At 36.9% G+C, this 24,433-nt stretch overlaps 1 protein-coding gene across 1 annotated transcript in view; it reads left to right on the top strand.

Annotated features, from left to right (window-relative positions):
* The window catches only part of STARD9 (StAR related lipid transfer domain containing 9), an 88,864-nt gene that overhangs the window by 54,116 nt on the left and 10,315 nt on the right, over nt 1–24,433 (top strand). The window contains exons 19-27 of the mRNA XM_072427961.1: nt 2,524–2,606; nt 3,870–3,970; nt 8,929–9,119; nt 9,747–10,230; nt 11,285–19,633; nt 20,031–20,228; nt 20,417–20,591; nt 21,656–21,805; nt 23,807–23,909. Of these exons, the coding sequence (XP_072284062.1) occupies nt 2,524–2,606; nt 3,870–3,970; nt 8,929–9,119; nt 9,747–10,230; nt 11,285–19,633; nt 20,031–20,228; nt 20,417–20,591; nt 21,656–21,805; nt 23,807–23,909 (9,834 nt within the window). The remainder of the gene's footprint in view (nt 1–2,523; nt 2,607–3,869; nt 3,971–8,928; nt 9,120–9,746; nt 10,231–11,284; nt 19,634–20,030; nt 20,229–20,416; nt 20,592–21,655; nt 21,806–23,806; nt 23,910–24,433) is intronic.

Genomic DNA, 24,433 nt, shown 5'->3' with positions numbered 1-24,433 from the left:
TTTTGTCGTTGGAAAGGATCTTTCACGATCCTTTCCAACGACAAGGGAGTGCACGATGCATGAACGGTGCTGTACATACAGCACCGTTCATGCTCTATGGAGAGGGGAGGGGGAGAGCGACGGAGCGGCACCCTGCTGCGCGCTCTCCCCTTCCCTTTCATTAGAATCGGCGGTCGTCCATCGTCCGTGGATCCGGCAGGTCGGTCGTCCGGACGATGGACGACACCGACTGTACACACGGCAGATTTTCGCCCGATAATTGGCCGATGCCGATTATCAGGCGATAAAAATCTGACATGTGTACGTAGCTTTAGAATGAAGTGTTCTAGATTAGGTGTCAATTATGGGAAAACCACCTCGGAGATGATTTAAACATGCATATTATTGTTATTAATATTAACAAACAAAAAAATGTATTACATCTAAAATATATTTTTGTTGAATAAATTATTCGTTGAATAATGATTTTATCTTTGGCTGTTCAAATATGTTGAAATAGCAATCATTTTCCGGGATGTCATTTTTTACATGACTGTATTTATAGACCTGAAATTAAATAAAATAAAGCAAACGTTATAAGTAAACAATGTTTACTTCATATATACATTTTAGTGGATGTATTTTTCTTTTTCACCTACTATGTAATTTTTCTGGACAATTAGTTGAAATCTAGAGATTAAAGCAGTAATTTGTACGGACATCCTCTTTTAATCTCATACTATGCACTCTAGGAATTACTAGCAGCCTCCTCCTTGCTGCCAAACATAACAGCTAATGCCAGAGAAGTGGGAAGGAAAATGCATTCAAACAGAAAGCTAATTAGATTTTAAAGGGACAGTGCCCTAAACATTTTTTGCTGCTTATAGGGATGATTAAAAATGAATGTATAGCTGGATGCATTATCTGTGATCTGTGTTTTCATAGTTGCACGTTCCTGTATGCTCTCAGGGTTGATAATTTCAGTAACAAATTTGCGGGATTCTTTTTTTATATTTATTTTGAGCAGAGCAGAGGTGCAAGTCTTAACATAGCCTAAAGTATTTGTAAACCTAATACACCTTTGTTAACCGAAAACCCAAAAGTAAGCCTACATTTTCCTAAATGCATTAAAGTTTGGTATGTCTGGTTAGGATTATTATAACAAACTCTTTTTGACTGCTATAAAACTTTATAAGGAAAAAATATGTAAAAGTAAAGTATAGTGACTGTAATAAGTGATTTAATTTCTATTATAGTAAAAAGAGGTTTTAACTACTTAGTTTTCTTTACATTCATGTTCTCCCAAGAAATTTTTTTTTCATCCGGGTGAGGGGGAGCTGTAGCCAGATGGTCAAAAAAGTGGACAGGGCAACACACAACAAAGGTAGTGTTTTAGTGGTGCCTGTTGTTTATGCCATATGTATCTGCTAACCCCTATAATTGTGGCCCCTACAGCCTCCTATACTTTGTTCCAGCTTTGTAATGCCCACCCCCTTAGTATGTGCCATTTTTTTGTAGCACGCTTACAGTGAAAGCCAGCAGCTTGCCAGTTCTGCATCCAGAAAATGGTGTGTGGAAAAGATACAAAGAATAAATCTTTCCTCCTCTACCAACAGAGATGGTGGGCTGCCTGTCCTCACGGACAGCTCTCTACACAAAGCCCAATCTAAGTGGTTGTCTGACAGTTGGGTGACTCCTAAAAAGTGCCGGGTGGGGAACCCAGCTAAAAGGGGCTGGGGAGAACATTGCTACATGATTAATTAGAAAATACACAAGGGTATACAGAGGTAAGACTCTTAGCGGACCCTTTTCTCACATTGCAATACAATCTAGTGTGCAGTAAATATTATATAACCTCACTGTAGGCTGTAGAAACCTTTTAGGATCCTTTCATGCATGTGTGCTGCATCAATTTTGAATATAACTTTGTTTTGAGATTCCTTGACGTGCAAGTGGATCTGTACTATATTATCCATTGACTTGAGTAGTCTGCTTAATGCACTAAAAACATACTTGCAAAATTTCTGGCTATGTGGTGTACTGTGCTGTTACACTAGTGCACTGGCTAAATGCATTGGTGTGTCATTAGGATTGAAAATTCCCATGTTGCTAACACATGTTATGCATGTTACTGTAGGTTTGCAAATACATAGGGCCTAATTTATCAAAGCTCTCCAAGACCAGAGACGATAGACTATCATGGGCGAACCTGGGTGATATAATAGCAAATGGTTTGCATTCCAAAATAATTCCATTGAAGGTTTAAAAAATCACTCAGATTCACCACCAAATAGTCTATTTTCTCCCGTCTTGGAGAGCATTATTAAATCAGGCCCATAGTGTCTGTGTGAATGGGCTAAACACGGGTAAAAATGTTTATGCAGGACACACAAGTTCAAGTTGTAAGTAAAAAAAAAACATTACTGTGTTAAAGGCTTACAGAAAAAACCATGCACTGTACAGTGTTTTTTTTTTCATCTTTATGAAAAAAAAAAATCATGGTACATTTTACTTTTTTTTTTTTTTTTTTTTTTTTTTCTTCAGGAGCCGTAATTGTTTTAGGGAAGTCTCACAGATTTCGATTTAACCATCCAGCAGAGGCAGCTGTCCTAAGACAAATGAGATCTGTAAGTTTTAGAATGACAAAATTTTGAGATTTATAAAATATATTGCTTTATTATAATGCTGATTACATTTTTCCAATTGATGTGAATTGTGGTGACATCATCCAATGTAATAAAACCAGAAAACTTCTGTGCGATAGCATCTCTCTACATTATATTCTCAAAGTAAATAACACAGAAAATTTTTTTTTTTTTTTAGACCTGTTGGTAGTTTAGCATGAAAAATTAAGCTCCCTAGACACATAGCTGCATGATGCTTTTTTAGTAGAACTTTATTGTTTTTAGTTCATAGTGACATGCTGCTGGAGGAAGCTTTTGTCTGCTTTATATTCACTTCTACATGCCTGTATGTACAAACATACAAAACAAGATCAAAGGTTTAAGTTATCTACAACTATAGCAAATCTTATACCTCCTCCTATTATCCCCTGCACATACATTTCTGTCATTCATTTTTTGAAATTAGTACATACAGATGAGCAGAAGTAAATGAAAATGATCAGTTATTTTAGTAGCTTGGTACTGCTTGTACCTCTCCGCCATACTCACTGGTGTACACTGGTTTACACGTGCCATCTTTATTATTACACAGTATTTATAAAGCACCGACATATTGGGCATTGCTTTACAAAGTAGATGTCGCTGGCTGTCGCTTAAAGGGGCTCACAATCCAATGTCCCTACCATAGTCATATGTCTTTAATGCAGTCTCAGGTCAATTTTAGAGAGAAGCCAATTAACCTGACCGCATTGTTTTAAAATGTGGGAGAAAACACTTAAAAACACAGGGAGAATCTGCAAACTCCATGCAGATAGTGTCCTGGCCAAGATTTGAACCTGGAATCTAGCGTTGCAAAGGCCAGAGTGCTAAGGCCAATGTTTTTCCCATTAAAAACAGGATACTGATATGTACAATGTCATTCTTTTAGGATGTTGCTTTTATTGCTGTCATTCATTTGTAATTGCCATCATGCAGTATGATTATACAATCATGTGAAAAAGTATGTACACCCCATGGAAATGATCAATTTTATCAATGTATTTACCTAAACAAAATACCAATGGTCATGCATGCATGTGTGGTTAACTATCATCCAAATAAACATTGTATCAATTTTATCATTTTCATTTGTGCTACATGAATTATGTGATAGCTTTCATGTTGTCTGATCAACTATATAGACATCAGTGCTGCAAACTAGACTTTATAATCTCATTTCATATACATATGTATACATATCATCAGTTCTAGTTGTTCCTTTTGTAGGAGAGCCAGGCATCTTTTGTAAGTGACTGTTCCCTAGACTGGCTGGACCTGTCAGGAGATTTGTCTTCTTCCAAAGAGAATTCTCTCATCTTAAACACAAGGTATGTTTAGTATCATCTAGCATTACATTGCTACCATGTTTCTTCTATTGCTTTTCATTATTATTACTAATCTGACATAATCAGTGATATATGTGATGTAATCAGTTCATGAACCATAATTTACATATGTAGCTTGATTTGTAGAGCTGTAGTATATATCGGTGATCAAAGCGGACTCAAACTCAGAATTTTTACTTTACTTTTTTAACCACCTGGGCGTTTCACTGATGTCTAGATTTCTGTACCAAAAGCGGTACACTGTTTTTCATGAAATTTTTTTTTAAATTGTAGACCTGTAACTTACAGAAATTTGTCCGAACAATATATATATATTATATAAAGATTTCTTTGTATTGGACTCAGTACAGCTTTTTTGTATTGAGTTCAATCCAAAGTGATTTGAATTTCCCGCCCCCGCCGACGCATGCAGCGACATCACTGGGAAACCCCGGAGATCATCACTGCACACGCCGGATGAAGAAAGAAGAGGACAGACGTGTCCGAAGGAGCTGCGGGTACAGGGTAAGTATTTTTTTTCAGTTGTAATCCGATTGTCATAAAATATTGTATGACAATCGGATTGCAATATAACGCTTGTTTATATTTTTAGCTACCCTGACCATGGTTCGGGGTAAACGATAGTAGCAAGTTTACTTATCCCGTACCAAGGTCGGGCTAACCGCCCGGGTGGTTAAGCAAAACCCCTTTTTTTTAAAACAAAAACAAAAAGTGCAGTACTGCCCCTTTCTGTGTTGATCACTGCTGCTCCTTCTGCGCATGCGCATGTTGTAATTGAAGGAGCCTTTTCTAAAAAGGGGAGGGAAAAATGCCAATCTAATGCATGCGCAGTGAAATCGTCACTTTTTCCTCCATCTACGTCACCCGATCCTGCACAGTGCGAGATCGGGTGACGTATGAAGAAGAACCCGGGAGGAGACTGAAGAAGATGGCAGCTGAAGACGGATACCAGCTTTAATTCAGTGGGTAGAACAAAAGATTTCATAAAAAATGGGGAACTAAAGCCTTTTTTTAACACAATAACGTCATTTCAGGGGCTCAAAAGTAATTGGACAAATTAAAAAGCTGAAAATAAAATGTTCATTTCTAATATTGGTTAAAAACCCTTTGCTGGCAATGACAGCCTGTAGTCTTGAACTCGTGGACATCACCAGATGTTGGTTTTCCTCCTTTTTAATGGTCTGCCAGGCCTTTACCGCAGTGGCATTCAGTTGGTGTTTGTTTGTGGGCCTTTCTGTCCGAAGTTTAGTCTTCAACAAGTGAAATGCATGCTCAATTGGGTTCAGATCAGGTGACTGACTTGGCCATTCAAGAAATTTCCATTTTTCACCACTGTTGTCTTCCATTGACGTCCAGGTCTTTTTGCGTTGCTGAGTTCACCAATGCTTTGTTTCTTTCTCATGATGTACCAAACCGTTGATTTTGCCACTCCTAATATTGTAGCATTTTCTCGGATGGGTTTTTTATGTTTTTGCAGCTTAAGGATGGCTTGTTTCACCTGCATGGAGAGCACCTTTGACTCATACATTACACTGTATGGAGAGTGTTGAACTTGCAAATGCTACTGTTGCACTCCCAGAATAGAGAAAGAAGACATCTTCCTAATAAAATACAGACAGTGAAAAATAAACAGACTGGTTTTAGCAATTTTCTCCTCTAGGTAAACACTGCAGTAATAATCTGTACTGGCACACTAACATTACATTTCACATTTCCTCTAAATGAAAAATCTGCTGTTAGCTAGCATCACACAGCATTGTTACAGTGATCAGCTTCTTGCTGAGCTGCAGTGTAATCTGCTGTGAATAAGGTTTCATTTGTAATAGTAGAAGCTGAGAACAATGTGCTTTATCTGCCTATTTTTATCACCAGATAATGACTGTAATGTCAAGCTGCCATTGCAATTAGTAAAAGATTACTAAGAATCCCGTCAGCTCATTCCCTTGTTCCTGAATACCGAGCTACTATAGTAACAGAAAGCTGCATTATGCTGTAGAGTAGAGGGTGTCCAGCCAAACCCCTGCACCAGCCTGGGCGGTTCTCTTCAGGAGGAGTGCAGCATGGAATGACAGTGTGTCCTGGCTGGAAATATGTTTGGATGTAGATGTCTATCTCTGTATAAAACACTATGGGATTTTTCTTCCAAAGCAGAGAAGTAAACAATTGCATTTTGATTTTTTTTCCTCTGCAAACATGGAGCTTGACTAATACAGAAAATGGTAAGATCTATGTATTCTTTCTTTGTTTATTATAATGCAGCGTTATTGTCCTCTGAAAGGTGTTCTCTAAAATTACAAACAAATTGTATTGTTGTGTTTGAATTTATAATGGATCCGGTAGATTAGACACTGTTTTCTGATGTACTGATGTTAGTAATAGGTATTTATATATTTTATTATTAGAAAACAGAAATATTTTTGTCACTTACACTAATGATACAACTCACACGCAATACATTATGTTTAATGTTAAATACTTTTCTCGAGACCTTTCGTATTTTACGGCCTTTCGTAACCTCAGGATGTCCTTACATACGTTTTGTAATGTTTTATGTTTCTATACAGATTAGATTGTATGTAAAAGTAATTTAATTTATATCACAGTCAGGGAAACAAGTAATATCAGCTGCATGTTTATTGGGCTAAAAATTGATCATTTAAAAATGTTTGGTCTAAAAGTATTTACCTGAAATATGCCTAAAAAGGTGATGTACTAAACCATCACTGTTGCTATAATTTCTAATGGTTAAGTGTTAAAGGTCTCCTAAGAGAACTGCAAGAAATTGTACCCAAACTTTCAGTGTGTTGCGTTTGTCCTGGTCCATACCACTGACACATAACATGAGGTAGGGTTAGGGATTATTTTTAATGGTTATTGATAAAGCCTATGTTAGGTGTTAGAGGAAGGTAAGTGCTAGGTTATCCGTTAGGTAAAGGTATGTTCGTGTATAGAATAACTGTCCATTTTTAGTTTTAGGAAAAAGCATAGTGTGCTTTTCTCTTCAGATCTTATGTTTATGGCTTCAAATTAAAATACATCATCGCTAATATTGTACGGCTGTATTCATAGCAGGAAAGTGCTCTTACTATACTGGACAGATTTTTTTTTTTATATAATGCCAATGAAAAAGGTGCATCTATGACTGATGTCATGATGTCTTATTACCTTCAGGAGTTGTGTCTGTACTTAAGCTACGTACACACTTCCAATTATTATCGTCGGAAAATGAACGACGAACGATCCTGCACGATATCTACGAACGATCGTATAGCACCGACCCTGCACATAGAGGTAACGACACGATCGTTCGTAGATATTGTACACACAATAGATACGATCGTTTGAGCGATAGAGGAACTATGTGCACGACAGGAAAGTGACGGACGTTCGTTCATCACGCATGCTCTGAACATGGACGATCAACGAACGACCGTACACACGAACGATGTTCAACGATCGTCGTCCAATCCGATCCGCTGGTCCGGTCGTTCGTTTCCAGCGACTTTCCTCGTTCGTCGGCGTCGTTGGTTACTTTTTTACGAACGATTTTTTGCCCAATCGATCGTTCGTCGTTCGATTGGAACGATAAAAATTGGAAGTGTGTACGCACCTTTACACACTGTACTCTCCATGTTTGTACTTAAGATAGTTAAGTACTTCAACAGGCACCGTTTTATTTTATTAGCTTGGCAGATAGCACTACTCACAAGGTTCAGAGTTTAACTAGAATACCAGTAAATGTTTTTTGTTTTGCTCACAAAAGTGACTGCATGAATATTGGTTTTAACCCCCCCTAGCGTTCTAATTTTGTCCGTATTTCCATGCAAAAAGCGTTACATTTTTTGAATTGTAGGCTTTAATTCTTGAGCATAACTCACAGAAATATGTCCTATATTTAATAAATTTAATAATAAACTTTAAAAAAACAAAAAAAAACAAAACACAAAATCTGTTTAAAAAAAAATAGTGAAGCATATATTATAACTGTACAGAAGCATGTATAATTATATATATATATATATATATATATATATATATATTATATAAAGAGTTCTTTGTATTGGACTCAATACAGCTATTTTGTATTGAATGGTCACCAAGTGGACATTGGTCTTTATTTATTTCCACCTTTGAAAAATATATTTAAAATAATAATTCCATCACTGTTAGGACATCCTATCATTCACTTATGCAAAAGGGAGTAACGCACAGCCTCCACAATGGGATATAGATGCCCTTCCCTTGCCACTTAGTGGTTACCACCAAGTACCAAATTACGTACATTATTTACCAAAATAATATTTGTGTATCTTTTAAGTTCTGTGGTAATGTGGTGACGTTGTGTTTTTGTCATGAATGAACCACACACGTAACAGAAACTGTCTGGATCATTAAGGCAATTTCTAGGCATGGCGACAAATGAAATCAATCGCAAGTAGTGCGGTCTCTAACCTTAAAAACTGTGCAGTTGGTGTTGAGTCAGTATAATTCCTTCATTTACTTACAATGTGTAATCCTCAGCTTGCTGCATAGCAGTAACTATAGATGAGGTGTCAAAACATACAAGGATGAAAAGGAACATTGTTCCAGGAAAGCAAATAGAATGTGGCAACTGACATTAAAATGTGGGGATATGTGCTTGGTGACTGATAATGACATATACAATGTACGTAAGTTGGTACTTGGTGGTAACCACTAAGTGGCAAGGGAAGGGCATCTATGTCCCATTGTGGAGGCTGTGCGTTACTCCCTTTTGCATAACTGAATGATAGGATGTCCTAACAGTGATGGAATTAATATTTTAAATATATTTTTCAAAGGTGGAAATAAATAAATACTTTTTTTGGTGAAGTATGTTCTGGGCTTGGAATTAACCATGATTTATCCAAACAGAGCTGGCGTGCAGCAAGAAACGTTCTAATGTCTTTCTCTTATTTTAGTGCCAGTACAGAGACTCTTTCTGAGAAATATCAGCAGCAGATAAAAGATCTGGAATCTTCTTATCAACAGCAAGTGGAAGAACAGCAGAAATATGTGAAAGATCTAAAACGGCAGATCCGGGTTGCACAGGTGAAGGGAGAGAAGGAATTGGAACAGGAGCAGATTCTGCTTAATCAGCAGATACAGGAAAGTAAGAAAATTATTATTATATTTCATCTATGCACACCAGAAACATCCATGAGGTAATGGGCCTGATTTATTAAAGCTCTCCAAGGTTGGAGAGGATACACTTTCATCAGTGAAGCTGGGTGACACAGCAAACCTGGAATGGATCACCCAGGTTCACAGCTGAAAGTGTATCTTCCCCAACCTAAGTGACACAAATAGAACTTAAAAGCAAAAAAAGACATTGGGACAATTGGATAGCAATGTTTCCTTTTCATGTCACATGTATACAATGTAAACTACATTTTGAAAACAATCACTATAATGTGCCTAGAAACAACTAAGAAATCATTCATTTAGTTAGTTTTTTCATTACGTAGTTAGTCTTTCATTTTGAAAGCTTGCAAGAAACCTTTATCCTAAATCAACATTAAAGGAATCCATCCAGCCATCTACAGCAACTTTTGGTTTTTGACAAAAAAATGTTTTATGACCACACCATATCTACTATATATGTACATCTGTATTTGCTATTTTGTTTATAAATTATTAGCTTGTTTGATTTTAGACAATGAGACATTGCAGCTTGATTTTGTTTGTTTGTGAATGGTTTTTATATTCTTTATTGGACTATGTTTTTATGTGATTGCAGACCAACAGTGGCTTGTGAAAGAAAATCAGCGGCTAACTGCAGTCTGTCAACAAAGAAAGGAGTCTGCAGCTCAAACTGAAGCTAAAACATATGCGGAGGTTGAAATACAGAACTGTGTGCAAACTGAAATCCAGCCATCCCCAGAAGAACTTGACAGAAAGCAATTGTTGCAGCTGGAACTGTTGCGCAAATGCTCCTTTCGAAGGGCTGAGCGAAATATCAGAAGAAAAAGAGTCAAATTGCAGCTGGAAAGGATTGTAAAAAAGCAAAAACTCTTGGAAGCAAAGAAAACCCTCCAGCAACTTGAGGCTGCATGCTGGATTAATGACAATGCACTGAAACCAACTTATCTTCATGTACCTAAACTTCAAGACCCTGCAGTACATTCCACATCCCCGGAAAGAACTAGGTCATCACCTTCTATAATATCATACTATAGAAGACGCTCATTGTCTTGGACTTTACAGACACTTCCTACTTACAGGTAAAAACTTCCCTCATATAGCTTGATATTTCCCATGAGTGTATTGCCAGCATTGTTTACTAATCTAGTTTTGGTAATATAAACTTTAGTTACAAACTTAATGGGAAAACTTTATGCTAAACTAAAAATTGCTACAGCTTTTAAGCAAAGTGGAAATTGTAAATTTGGTTTCAGGAAAATCTTTAGTGTTATAGTTTTGATTTTAATAGTTTTTTTTTTCTTTTATTTAAAAGGTCATAGTGATATGATTCTCAGTGCAAATGGTTAACAGAACATTTCTAGGAAGATTCTTTTAACATATATAACAACTACAGGGTGCGTTTTAAATGAAATGATTAGTAGGAGTATGTGAGGACTGTGGGTAAAATTACTGTTAAAAAAAACGCTTAGTGCCTGAGAAAGTTAAATACATTTGGTGTGGTTTTCACCCCAACAAATCAATATATAAATAGATATTGCAAAAAATGTTTTGTTTTTTTTTTTTGTTTTTTTTATATACCACAACTAAAATCCGTTAAAGCATAACTTTAATAGGATACTACATTAAAAATATTTATTACAAACACATTTGCAAGATAACACAAAACCATGTAAAAAACAATATGATAGTAACATCTAATATAAACCAATCTAATGCAAACCAGAAAAATGACGCATTCGCAAAACAAAGTCTGCTTCATTTGATCAAAGATTGGTCAGACCAGTATCTTGATTCTAAATGTTGCCATACTATAGTTATAGGAGGATAGCAAATTGTGTAAATAAATACATATATACCCATTTATTGAAATGGGACCCAAGAACATTTGGAACCAATTCAGTCTACATGAACAGAACACAAATCAACACTTCTAAAGTCAAAGAAAACTCTAATGCCATTGGTGCAATATTTTATTATATACTACTGTTAAAAAATATATTTACAATCATAATATTTCAGATCCCCTCCCCCCCTAAAAAAAAACAAAAAAAAAACATTTTATTTTGGGTCTGGAATACATGTTGTCCTGTTTTTAAATTAAAAAAAATTTATTGTATGTTTTCTTTCCCTTAGCTCTCTCTTGAAAAGAAAATGTAAAAGTGAGTTGGTACAAAAATCCTTTCCCTGTGAAAGCAAAAAGCCTCTACGAGCTGTATCTATAGATTGTCTTCCTAAAACCTCATCAACTTGTAGCAATTGTGATGAAGTTGATAGTGAAGTATCCATTGTAGAATCTTCAACTTCACAAGCAGAAAAGGCAAAAAAAATCATTAATTTGCTTATCAGTCAAAGAAATTCACTTTTTCCAAGTGATTCACAGATGAGCAAAAAACGGCAAAAAATGGATAAAGCTGGTGGTAAATCAAAAGGACTTTCCAGCTGCCCTACTCAGCCACCAAAGAAAAGAAATGTACGGGTTCCTCTAAACACAGGAACCAAGGATACAAAATTAAAAGCAGCAAAAAGTCATCCACAACCCAGTGTTGGGATAACTAGAAAGAACACGGTGTTGGAGAAGAGCAATCTAACAGCAAGAAGTGATAGCATAAAACCTCCAGCAGAAAAATATGTCAAGAATACTCAAAGACCACCCGGTCAAGGAAAAATCCCTCCTAAAGAAGCAGTTACAGTGAAAGCAGTAAGGAAAAACACAACAATATCAACGTCAAATACCAAAACAAAACCAGTTCATGGGACTAATAAGATATCATCTTCCGTTGACAACATTTCAAAGCTTAACAACCATTGTGAAGATCACAACGCAACTGATAAAAGTTGGATGAGCACAGAAAGACTCAATAGGGGACTTTTGAGATCTAATAAGCCAAGAATAGAACACTGGAAAGAGGATGATAATAATGACTCCTCTGATAGTGAAAGCTTTTATTCTGTAGACTCTCTGTCTTCTGCATACGCCAGTGCCTTAAATGAACAGCTAAAGCAGGAAGAAGAGAAAAAGAAAAACAGCAGGAGGGATTCAGACAGTGAAGACAGCCAAATATCCCAGGACTCCTTGGTGGAAAGGGAAAACAAAAAGGATAGACACAATAAACGAAGATATAACAGATACAAAACGATTGGTACCAATTCTAGCACTTCTAAAAGTTTAACAGACGATCACAACTCATTTCCTTTAGTTACAACTGGGTCAGTGACCACTGGATTCTCAAAAAGTTTTTCTCTCGACAGTTTGGCTGATGCTGATGAAGTACCAGATGCGGACTCATCGGAAGAACTGCCAGCAGAAATCTTCTGGAAGCTTCAGAGTCCTAGATCTTTAAATATGAATGATGATGACCATCCGAATGTAGATATCTCCAGAACTGGAGAGAATACAGCTATAGAAAGAAGTGCTTCATTTTATTTGAGGATAAATGAAGATGCATCAATGAGAAACAGGGATACCTCCACAAAACCTTTGAATGTTCCTAATGTAAAATCTTATCAAATTTATCATAGTCCACCTGTTCTTAATAGTGAATACACTTTTCCTGAAATAATACCAAGTGAAAAGGGTGTTGTAGAACCTACTTTGAATGCTCTAGATCAAGACATTTCGTGTTTTGAGAATGGAGTGGCTAAAACAGATTCAGACTTCACACAAGATGAAGGAAAGAAAGAATCTATTAAAAATGATGTTATTTATAGCAACTCTATGGCATCTCCTGACATACAGGAAGAATTAAATGCGCAGTACTGTCAAGGTCCAGAACCACTCTGCAATAACCTAAATATATGTAATGTTGAGGAAAATCTTCCATACAATAGTCCAATGAAAGTAAAATGTTTTGAAAACCAGAGGCCTGATGATGAATTTATTAAAATTAACAGTGATTATTCTGATACACTTTTAGATGAATTCAGTACATCAAAAGATCATTCTGATTTATTGAACGATATCACGGAAGGTGAGAATGACACTCAGAAATGTTTTTTAGACATAGAAAAAAAGAATGTAGATTTGGAGGCCTCTGGTTTTGTCAAAGATGGTGCAAATAAAATCCCACAACCATTGATGGAACCATCAACAGATGAAGTCAGCAATAAAGATACTATGAAAAATGTTTACAGGGATTTCCGAATTTCTGTGGAAACATGCAGTCAGTATTTAAAAGATAACCACAAGGAATCTGAAGAACCAAAGAAGGTAAAAATAAAAGCAAGCCACAAACAAGAAAATAATGAAGAACGAGAACAGGCAGAGTGTGATGAAAATCTCTCTACATCACTAAATATAAGTAAGTCTGCAAGCACAGGGTTGTTAAACAATTCAAACCAGGATATGAGGCAAAATACCCAATCACAACTTATCTCTAATGAGACTCTGTCTGACAGTTTTGATTCTGATGAAATATGCAGATGTAGAGATATGTTTGTTTTTCATTCAGCTCAGAAGGATGGTGAAATGGATGATCATACTAATGCTACTACTTGTGTACAGACTGACTACCTGAACAACCAACCTCAAAATCTCAGTGAAATTTGTTCAGAGCATAACAGGTTTAAATCTAAAAATTTAGAAAGTGGAAAAAAACAAAAACCGGTAACTGGGATTACAAATGTGCTCCAAGCAGAGGGTGAACAAAATAATAATGACTTTTCGACCACTAATTTGGTATCACAAATGACATCTTACAATTCAACACTAGATCTAAATGGCAACAAAGATTACAATCTAGAAAAACAACATTTGGTTGATAAATATAATGTCTATACCAATAAAGCAGCTGACCCCCTTCAAAGACTGAATATTGATAGACTTGGCCAAACTGTAGTAGCTGATAATGCTGATATTACCACATCTGAGAAGGAGAAAGACATAAATGAAATACAGTTGTTAACATATGAAAACCAACACCAACATAATAAAAGCCTTGGCAAAGATGCTTCTTCAACTAGAAATGAGAATGAGTCTGCTTATAAGTACAGGACACTCTCCTGCTCATCAACCGAGACTGATATGGAAGTCACCAGTAGTTCTTCAGTAACAAACCTTGCTGGCCTTTCTTCTATTGAGCACTTGCTACAAAAGTCAAGTACATCACCCATTGGAAATATCTCTGAGTACAACAGCCCTACACAAAAAAACAGAGAAAATGGTTGTAATAGTAACCAAAAAGTACATATCCTGTCATATTGTTCAGAAACATTTCAGTTGACTGCACTTTCTGACAATATTTGTCATATTTATCATCCAGCTCTTGACATCAATAGTAATAAACAGGGTGATTTGTCAAGTATGTGTGAAGATAATGCAGGACCACAGTCTGTTCTCATTAATGAGCAATGTGTTAAAACTTGCAGTTTATCTACTGAGTCATTGATTCAAACACAGCCCTGGAAAGAAAAAGGGATAGGGGAAGGGAGAATTCAGGATTCACTGTTTTTATCTGCAGACTCCCAGAAAGTGCATGGGTTAGAATCAAAACCTTTAAACACACACAATATTAGTGAGCTGCTAAATTGTAAAATTGATACACAATCTGAACAGTCTGACAAAATATCCCTTTCAGCACAACCAGTCCACAAAGAAGCACAAACTTCACAATTGTTTAATAGCTCCAATAATGACAAACAAAAAATCTCAGGGTTCAAGTCACCTGATGCATATCCTCTGTTCTGCAATAAAAGCAATGGTGAAGATGCTGAAATTTCATGGAATGATATTGCTGGTCAGAATCTTCAGTCGCTGAAGGAAATAACAAAAGAAACTTTGACATCTGAAACTGAAGGTTTATTTGCACATAGTAAACAGGAGAAGGAAGACCATGAACATATAAAGAAAATTAATGATAATAAAAATAATGGTAAAGAATGTGCTTCAAGGGGAAAACCAGAAGATTTATCACCATCTAATGAGCAGGTGATAATAAAGCATGACATGTCTGAGAAATGTAATAGTAGTACACATTATGACAAAGGTGCTTCAAAGGATAAACATGACAATCATGTGACAACCACTCAGGATTCCACCACTTCAGGGAGATGTTTCCAAACACAAATGGTAGACACTGTTACTGATGATAATAAGGACTTTAATTCTGCTGACACTTCATGTTGGAATACAAAAAACTTGCAAGAGCATCGTTATTGTGTTGACCAGTTCTCAACACAAGATACTGGAATTGCATATCCAAGACTTCCATATTATGAAGCAATAATGCAGGGTAAACATGTTTCTGAACCAAAATCTATTAAAACTAAACCTGTAAATACTGCTTATGAAAGTGCACAATCTTTACATAACAATTCTAAATCAATACAGCCTCATTTTGGCTTGAAGTGCTTACCTGGCTTGAAAAACATGGTAGATGTCAGTGGTGAAAATAATACATCAAAGACTTCCAGGATTCTGAAACCTAAAGAAGGAAAAATGAGTTTTAAACCTAAAAATGGGAAATTGGAATGTAATAATCCACATGGAACAGGAACCTGTGTTGGTGTGAATGAAGATATACAGGAAGATTCTGCAGTTAATAAAAAAGATAAGCTACCACACTTCTCTCGCTCTGTTGTTCATTCTTTTGCAGAAGTTCATGACAACAATTCTTCTTTCAGGGATACTAACATACAGGGAAGTCCTCAGGAAAATGGAGGGAAAAGTGAACAAATATTCCATGAACTAGGAAGGGAAATTTACCAAACAAAAGAACAAAATTTCAGTGTCCATGCCCAAAAGGTAAACCTGGTAATGCAACAGACCTTTCCAAGTAAATGTAAGATCATACAAGAAAGTGAAATCCCTCTAGCAAAGGATGAGTTTGAAGACAAAACTGGAGCAATATTTCCACAAAATCCTACTTACCAATCTGAGTCTTTTTACCCTTGTGTAACCTATTCTTCAAATGCCTGCACTTTGCCAGCTGCGGTGTCCTCCAGTAACCCTTATGAAGCCAGTCAAGAACCAAATGAAGTGCTTTTTGGTATCCAGAATGATACTTTTAAATGTCAATATCGATGCAATCAAGAGCCAAATGAAATGCAGAAAGATAGGCAGAATGATACCAAAAAATGTCAATATGAGCTTGCTCAAAGCCCAGGATTGAACAAGCAGACTGAAATATTTTTAAGCTGTCAGCCATCCAGTTTCAGACCCTGTAAAGAAACTGAAGCAATGGAAAAAACAAATGTGGACTATGGCTTTGATGATAAATGTGTAACATTTATTTCCACCACAAATAAATGGGAGCATAATCCTAATTACAAGTTAAGTTCACTAATGAACAAAAGCACATCACAAGCTACAGAATTTATTGACTCCTGTGGAGTCAGTGTCATATCAGGTCATGCAATAGAAAAAACGGATCCTTCTTTACAAATGAATTACATAACCAAAAAAAATGAAGAAGCTGAAAACAATATTTCTGTTACTAGTGCAGACTGTGGAGAATGTCATCCAGATAGATTTCCTGAGATTTCCCCAGAAGAACATAGTACAAAAACATCTAGTTCGTTAGTCTCAAGTGGTCTGACAAACCTTAAAATGGGATCCCTGGATAGTTTGCCAGTATTAAATGAAGGTATATCAGAAATGTGTGGAGGTAATAATACGGATGTCCTTGGTGACTTTTCCCACAACGCTTTTCACAAAACTGACCCTTCACATTGCACTATGTCAAACAAAGCTCATTGCTCTACCCATACCCTGCGTGAATGTGTACCAACCTCCATGTCTCATGCTGAGTCACAATTACCAGAATCCCTAGAGGTCCCACCTGATGGATCAACCTCCAGCCTAAGATCTGAATCTTCCTCACAAAGTCTAGATTCCAGCACTAAGACTACAGTTGATAGACAAGACCACAGAAATATAAACTCCATGGATCTCTTGCAACATAGTGCAGCAGAATGCAAAATAAATATTTGTCTTTCTGATCACTACCAGCCATCAAACTGTTCAGCAAATGCCCAAGAATGTGCTGTTGGGCACACACATTTTAAAGATGAAATCACTGATAAATCATATGTTTCCATGAAAGTACCACGTACACTCCACAGCAATTTATTTCATGACTCCTCACAACAAACACAGACATCAATAGAAGAATTGGTAGAAAATGCAGAGGGTCTTCACTTTTCTTCAAGTGACATAAATCCTTTTGTTCACTCCTGGCAGCAGGAAGTTAGTCCAAGAGCTGGCTGGAGAAACTCATTTAACAGTGCCAGTGATGTATCTTGCAGCAAACTTCAAGCCACTGCTGATAAATTATTAAGGTGCTCTAGTGTTGATGAAGGACTTAATTTTCACAGTTCTCCTTTTAATTCACATCTTAGTTCCTATGCAAATGCTAAACCAGCATCCAGCACAATAAGCAGTTTTGAAGGAAATGATTCCAGGCCTGATTTAAATTCACTTGATGGATTTCAAGATCAGTTGTTGGATGACGCTGTTACTATGCGCATGGAAAATGATATGGAATTTGTTGAAACATCAGAGTCACAAGTAAGATTTGAAGACTGTTCTCAGCTTGATGAAATAATGATTCTCTATACTTCAGAATCCGAGACTTGTAATGAAAACGACCAAAGATTATCATATGAACATAGAATACGCACTAAACCTAGATATCGTAGGAGCACCAAGCACCAAAGGAGTAACACAGATGTGTCCTCTTCAAGGCAAATGAGGTATCAGAAGCCAGTTACCTGGTCCAATGTGCAGAGCATGTCTTTGCATTTATCACAACTGTTGCAGGAAACTTCAGAACTGTTGGGAAATTTGTCCCAACATCGCCCTGAAAATGTCCCTCTTGATGTTATTGGGTTACCAAAAGATGCAGCAGAGTCAGTTCTAAAAAAATCAGTCAGAGACTCTTACACTCAAACGTATGAAGATAAATGCGTTCAGACAGATAAATCAAAAATAAACAGCGTACAGAACTATGGCACAGAAAGTAACAGTTTTCTTAACCCCTCAGAGATAAATGTTATTGTGAAGGTAGTTGGAGGAGATACAGCTCATATTCCACATAATGTTGATTTAACAGGGGAACAAAGTAGTGTTCAAACACCAAAAGTTAGGACACAAAGCCTTCCAAACTTGCATGCAGATGTGCCTTCTAAACCTGCAGAGCACAAGATGTCTGAATCACCACATGTACGAGCGTCTGTCCCATTCCTAAATTCCTTAAAAGATGTTTGCGTTAGATCTTTTCCATTTTCTTCAACAAGAAGTTCTCCTGTTTCAGTCACTTCAAATAAAGATGTAGAAGATATTTCTCCTGCTGTAGTAAATTGTCCTTTATCAGGTGTTGGTGAAACACTGAGATGCCACACTGTGAGTCAAGAAAACACCATGATGGTTGATAGAGCTTCTTCACCAATTCTAACACTAAAAGCAAGCAAGAAGCTGTTCAATAACTTTGAACTGGAGAATTATTCCACTGCACACAACTTTGAGAAAGTATCTCGGCATAGGAAAAGGAGAGAGCGAGAACATTATGATCAACTGGTCACCAGTTCTCAGACAGAAACTGACAGTGAAAGCATTTGTTCTTTTGGTCAGGGTAATGAATATGAAGTTATGCATTGCAGCTCTCTTAGAGAATCTCCAAAAAGAAGAATAGCAACACATAAACCTCAGAGATACAAGAGTGAAGGTTGCATTCTGCAAAACAAAAGTTCTCAGTTTACCAACCAATTTAGTAGTAACTCGGAGATTTCGGGTTATGGAGACAGGGAAGGTAGAAAAGGAAATTTTAGATCCATTCAACCCAAAAAAGTACCCTTAACCGCATTTGCTGCTTTGCCACAATGGCAGCACCCACAATCCCTTGAAAATCTTTCTCAGATGGCACAGCCTGTGCTGGACAGGCAAAAAGAGTTCCTAACAATAACTGCAAGAAAAGAATATGTTGCTGAGAATGACTTTGCCAGTAGTACAGTAACTTCAAGGAATTCCTATACAAAAAATAAAAACTACCCACAATCACCTTCTCAAGTAAGTGGCTATGACTTTCAACTGCAGGAAGATGGCTTATCTGTAGTGGAGAGTGAATGCAATACAGACATTCTTCTAGGTCAAGAGCCCTCATCAGCAAACTCTCACAAATCATATAATTATAGTTTGCAGGATCTGCCACTTCATAATAAATTCAGCAACTGGTCTGGAGTTCAAGGTAGCTCAAAAAACGCACAGATGCTGATGAGCTATCCCAGTCTAAGTGTGAAACAGAGTCCAACTTATAAATCTCAGGAAGAGATGGAAAGCCGATGTCGTGAAATTGAAAGGTTGCAGCGGGAGCGTGCAGAAGTCATGTCTGCAGTTCACTTGGAGTTGAATCCACAACCCCTAACTGTGCAGCTAGCAGAAGCCAAGCTCAGCTATGGGATTGGAGAAACTGATGCACTACTAAGAGTAATTCAGACAGGAAAGATGGACAGTCATGACCAGGTTTCCATAAAGAAACAGCTATATGAAAGGTAAGAAATGTTTACAAAAGTGAAGCTTAACAAAAATTATTTAATGAAAATCATTATTATCTAAACCTACAATAGGGGCTAAGCAACTTGAAACACAAGAAGCTGATTATTTACATGCACAGTTTAATACTATACATTATAAACAATTGTCTAAAGCTGTATGTCGAATTTTATTGTTATTTTTTTAAGGTGCAGGTCCTCAGAATAATGACCTCTACTTAAAAATGTTAGTTTCCTCTCTACCACAAACGTTTGACCCATGATACTGGACACTTCCATGGTACTATCTTGTAATTATACACAGATAACGAGCCGATAGGGGCTGGATATGTTTATGTACGCTTTACTTTGAGAAAATAAAACATTTTATATTCCTGTTCCATCACCTTTCCTCAAGGCACATGAAAGTGATAGAAAATTTACGCAAGGAAAGAGAAGAAAAACTGCAGTGTTTTAGAAGGAGCCGCAGCCTTAGTCCCCAGAAACACCTGAGTGCCTCTCAGACATCACTGTCATCACTAAGAGACTCGGATTTGCCCAGTCGTCGTAGGGAGTACCTGCAGCAGCTGAGAAAAGATGTTGTGGATAGCACCAGGTAGGACACTGAGTAGCTGCCATCATTAAAATTTTGGCCTTTGTAAAATATTCTTTGTATTGCACAAAATATCTTCACTTTTCCACAAACTTTCCCTCTGGCATCAGCAGACAAATATTCACATACTGTAAATACAAAAATTCACATACTGTTAATACAGAATCAATGATGTTTTTATTGTATTTTAGAATTCAAGAACCAAAGAAAAGTACTGCTCAGTGTCCCTCAGAAATTGAAGCAATGTTGAAGGATTATCAGAAGGCTAGGGAGGAGGCCAGAACTGAGATTGCCAGAGCAAGGGACAAGTTACGCGAGAGGGCAGAGCAGGAGAAAAGACGCCTCCTTCAGAGCACTTTGCAAAAGGTAAAAATGGGGAAAAAAAACGGCAGAACACGTCTGTCAGACTATTAAACACAGCTTTACATTATTATGTGAGATCAGACTAAATATAGTACAGGGGTTAACAGAGACATACATGTAAGCATATATAAAATGCCTTCTTCAAACTAAAATATGGCTAGGTACACCAATTATTAGAACTCTGTAACCACTGACATATCACTAAATGTTTTATGTAAGCAAGCAAGTACCTAAAGTTGACATCGTATTGGCCTCTTGCATTCCCTGTACAGCAGGGCTGGAGTTTAAAAGGAAAAGGCAGTTCATATGCATCATGCAATCAGTTCATATGCATCATGACAAGAAGCATGCTAATAGAAAGAGAAGGCACAGTACCAGAGACATAAACTCATTACAGTTCTGATCCTCCTTTCACAAGAAGGGGCAGATCCAGGCCAACCTTTGCCTAAAGGAAGTGGGCAAAATGAAGATGCCACTTCTACTGACAGAAAAAGAGTACCGCAAAGAGAATCTATAATTTAAAGGTTAAAGGTATTGCACCATAATCAAGTTATAATTTTTATCCTGTTATTTTCGGCTGTAAACCTGCTTTAAGTTTTTAATTTTCAATAGTTGTAAAAATTTTGCATAACAACTGTCCACATAGCATACTCCTAATGCAGTTAGTGGATGGAAGATTGCAATTTAAGGGGTACATTTTAAACCAGGATGTAAAAGTTTATGTGAGAAACAAGCAAATAGAAAGAAAAAGGTATACAACGTATTTTCTTCTATATAGCTAATGTTTATAAATGCACCAATTGTAGATTATTATTAAATATTGTACAAATACATTTCAGAATTACTTGCTTTATCTGCCCAATGTTTGGGAAGCATGACATGCTTTAGGCTTCTCTGTATGCCCTGTTTTAACATGCAGATTTGAGTTTTTTGGCAGTGTTAACCATGGCATAGTTTGTATTGATATTTAGATATATTATTTTCACAGGCACTGTAGGAATGGTGCTGGGGAAGGAGAGAAAGGCTAAGACAAAGTGTTAATAAACATACAATTCTTTATTTTTTAGGAGGATACCAAAATGAAGACACTTGTAAGCACCAGCACTTTATTTACCAATTCCAGCCTCAGTCTGTCTTCAGGACCAACATCAGGGTATAACAGTGGCATGACAACCACCCCTGCCAAGGGCAACAAAAGCACTCTACAGGTGTCAAAGGTGAGTTTATTTTAATCTCAGAAACTTTGCAAAGATGCTTTGTGAGTCACAGACCAGAAGATATATTTCTTGATGGAGATTTTTATATTGAATGATGGCTGCCGAAATATTTCCTGTAACTATAAACATTAAACAAATAGTTCTGTGTGCATACTTTACTTTTCTGTACTTTTGGATGGATGTAGGGATGGGTCGTGTGACAGTAATTAGTATATATTACAATATATACTTTATCTTTTTCATGTGGAATTTGAGTCCGAGTTCAGTAAGAGCTCTGGAATATTCTAGGATACTAACCTTGGCTGGTGTAGTATTTAAAAAGCGTTAGGCCCTGTACAGCTGTCAATTACTGTCGCTGGAGAGGAGAGGGAACAAGCAAGCAGTACCCTGCTGTGCTCTTTTCCATATAAAAGCACAGTGGTCTACCCGACCAGTCGTTTATCAATCTGCCATCAATCGGGGGGTTGATAAATGACATCGAAGGACAGCTGTACATGCACTTGATTTTCCACAAGAATGCCCATTTGTTTCAGGTGACAATCATCTGATGTGTGTACATGGCTTTAGCCTACTTTTAAGGGACTTCCTGATATATGACAACGTTGTTGGAGATATAACAAAAAACACTTGTTGACTGGCTTTTATTTTGCGATAGACATTCAACAGTATGGGAATGCAAAACCTGCCTAAAGCAGGAAAAATGCAGGTTATAATTATTATTATTATTAATAAAAGGTTTTAGGTTATATTAGGTTATAATGAAAACAAATCAGGTTAAGGACATTTTTTCCTGTGAAATCTCAATGATCTCAAAAGTGTCTGATGGCTAACTCGCACTGGCAGTGGGGTTGCAGTATATACATGTAGCATCTCACTGTGGCAGTCCCATAACAGATGTATAGGAGGAAGCAGTGAGTGGTACTAGTAGCACTCATTGCTGCCGGGTGTCACATGCAGATGCTGGTTCTTTAAGATTGGCTCGGAGCAGAATCATGTGATGTAGAGGTAGGTGTGAACCTGCCCCTAAACTAGTGCCAAATGATGCCATATTATCCACACATTCCTTAACCACCTGGGCGTTACACTGAGATCTAGATTTCTGTTCCAAAAGCGTTACACTGTTTTTCATGAAATTTTTTTTTAAATTGTAGACCTGTAACTTACAGAAATATGTCCGAACAAGGGTTCTAGTAGATATCATGAATATAAAAAATGTTTGAAACACACAATCATGTAAAAAAAAAATTACTTTTAATAAAATTAAATAAAAGACACAAAAAATCAGCTTAAACAAGAATACATAAATAAATGAAAAATACTGAAAATGCGATAATTCGGTATACTGTATAGTAATATATTTTTCTAAAACACCTCCCTAGTGTCCGTCACATACCTATAGACAAAACCACATAAATATATTTTCTATTATTTTGTATCGGATTGGATACAGGACTTTGTATTCATTCCAATACAAAATGAAAACAAAATTCAAACTCTCATTTTGTATTGGATTGAATACAAACTCCTGTATCCAATCCAATACAAAATGAGAGTTTGAATTTACCAATTACATACTTTGTATTTATTTTTAATTATTTTGTATTGGATTGGATACAGGAGTTTGTATTCAATCCAATACAAAATGTGTTTGAATGAGTTTCAGTTTGAATTTCCCGCACACGTGCCGACGTCATCACGGACGTACACGCACAGAGGGAGAAGAAGCCGGTAGGCTTCTTCTTTCCGGAGAGGACACCCGACGCTGGAACACGACGGATGGACGATCGCAGCGGGACCAGGTAAGTGATCGATAAACCCGAACTTTTCTCACTGTATTTTCATACAGTGAGAAAAGTTCGGGTTTATCGATAATTGTAACTTTTTGAAGCCCCTACCAAGGTCGGGTGGTTAATCCTATTGTTCCAGGCCCTTACATCAATAAATTACTAACTTCTCTGTGAAAATAAATATGTTCTGGAAACTGTTTTTCTCTTTTTAAAGACTTTACCTACTGGCTTGGACTTTGAACTGGGATCAGGAAGAGGAAGATCTGCAGTGAGGAACTCTTATCTTTTGTTGCCCACTCAGAAGACATTATTCTCTGGTATGTGATGTTAGGTATCTTACGTTGTGCACAAATATCACTTAAGATAAATAATATTTCAGTAGTAACAGGTATTATGTGATGATCCAGTAGTAGTCTGTAGTAATACAGACTGTATCAGATATATTGAGTAGTAAAGGGTTAGTCCTCCCAAAATTGAGATTTCAGTATTTGGCAGATGCCGGGGATACCTTACGCAGTGGTCCCCAACCTTTACTAGCTTGCGGACCTGTTCTGCCTCTTCAGACTAAACCCTACAGTGTGATCTCGATAACTTAGAGTTGTGATGAGATGGCTATAACTGCAGTCTTAGGTGAATTGGCTGACAGTGACTCAATCCAAAGGACACCTTGTAGATCTTGAAGAAGTTTATTCCAAACTGTGCAGATCATACACCGATGAACAGATGGATAGGTCAAAAAATCATGCTGTGGTAGCTAACAGTAGCATGCAACTGAGATGAGAGTGGATGACAGAATGAAGAAGAGGGGAGGAGACAAGAGACTAAGCAGAAGCTAGGGGAA

The sequence above is a fragment of the Pyxicephalus adspersus genome, chromosome 12 (assembly GCF_032062135.1).
Source record: "Pyxicephalus adspersus chromosome 12, UCB_Pads_2.0, whole genome shotgun sequence".
In the NCBI taxonomy this organism is placed as follows: Eukaryota; Metazoa; Chordata; class Amphibia; order Anura; family Pyxicephalidae; genus Pyxicephalus; species Pyxicephalus adspersus.
This window is presented reverse-complemented; position numbering and strand designations above follow the sequence as displayed.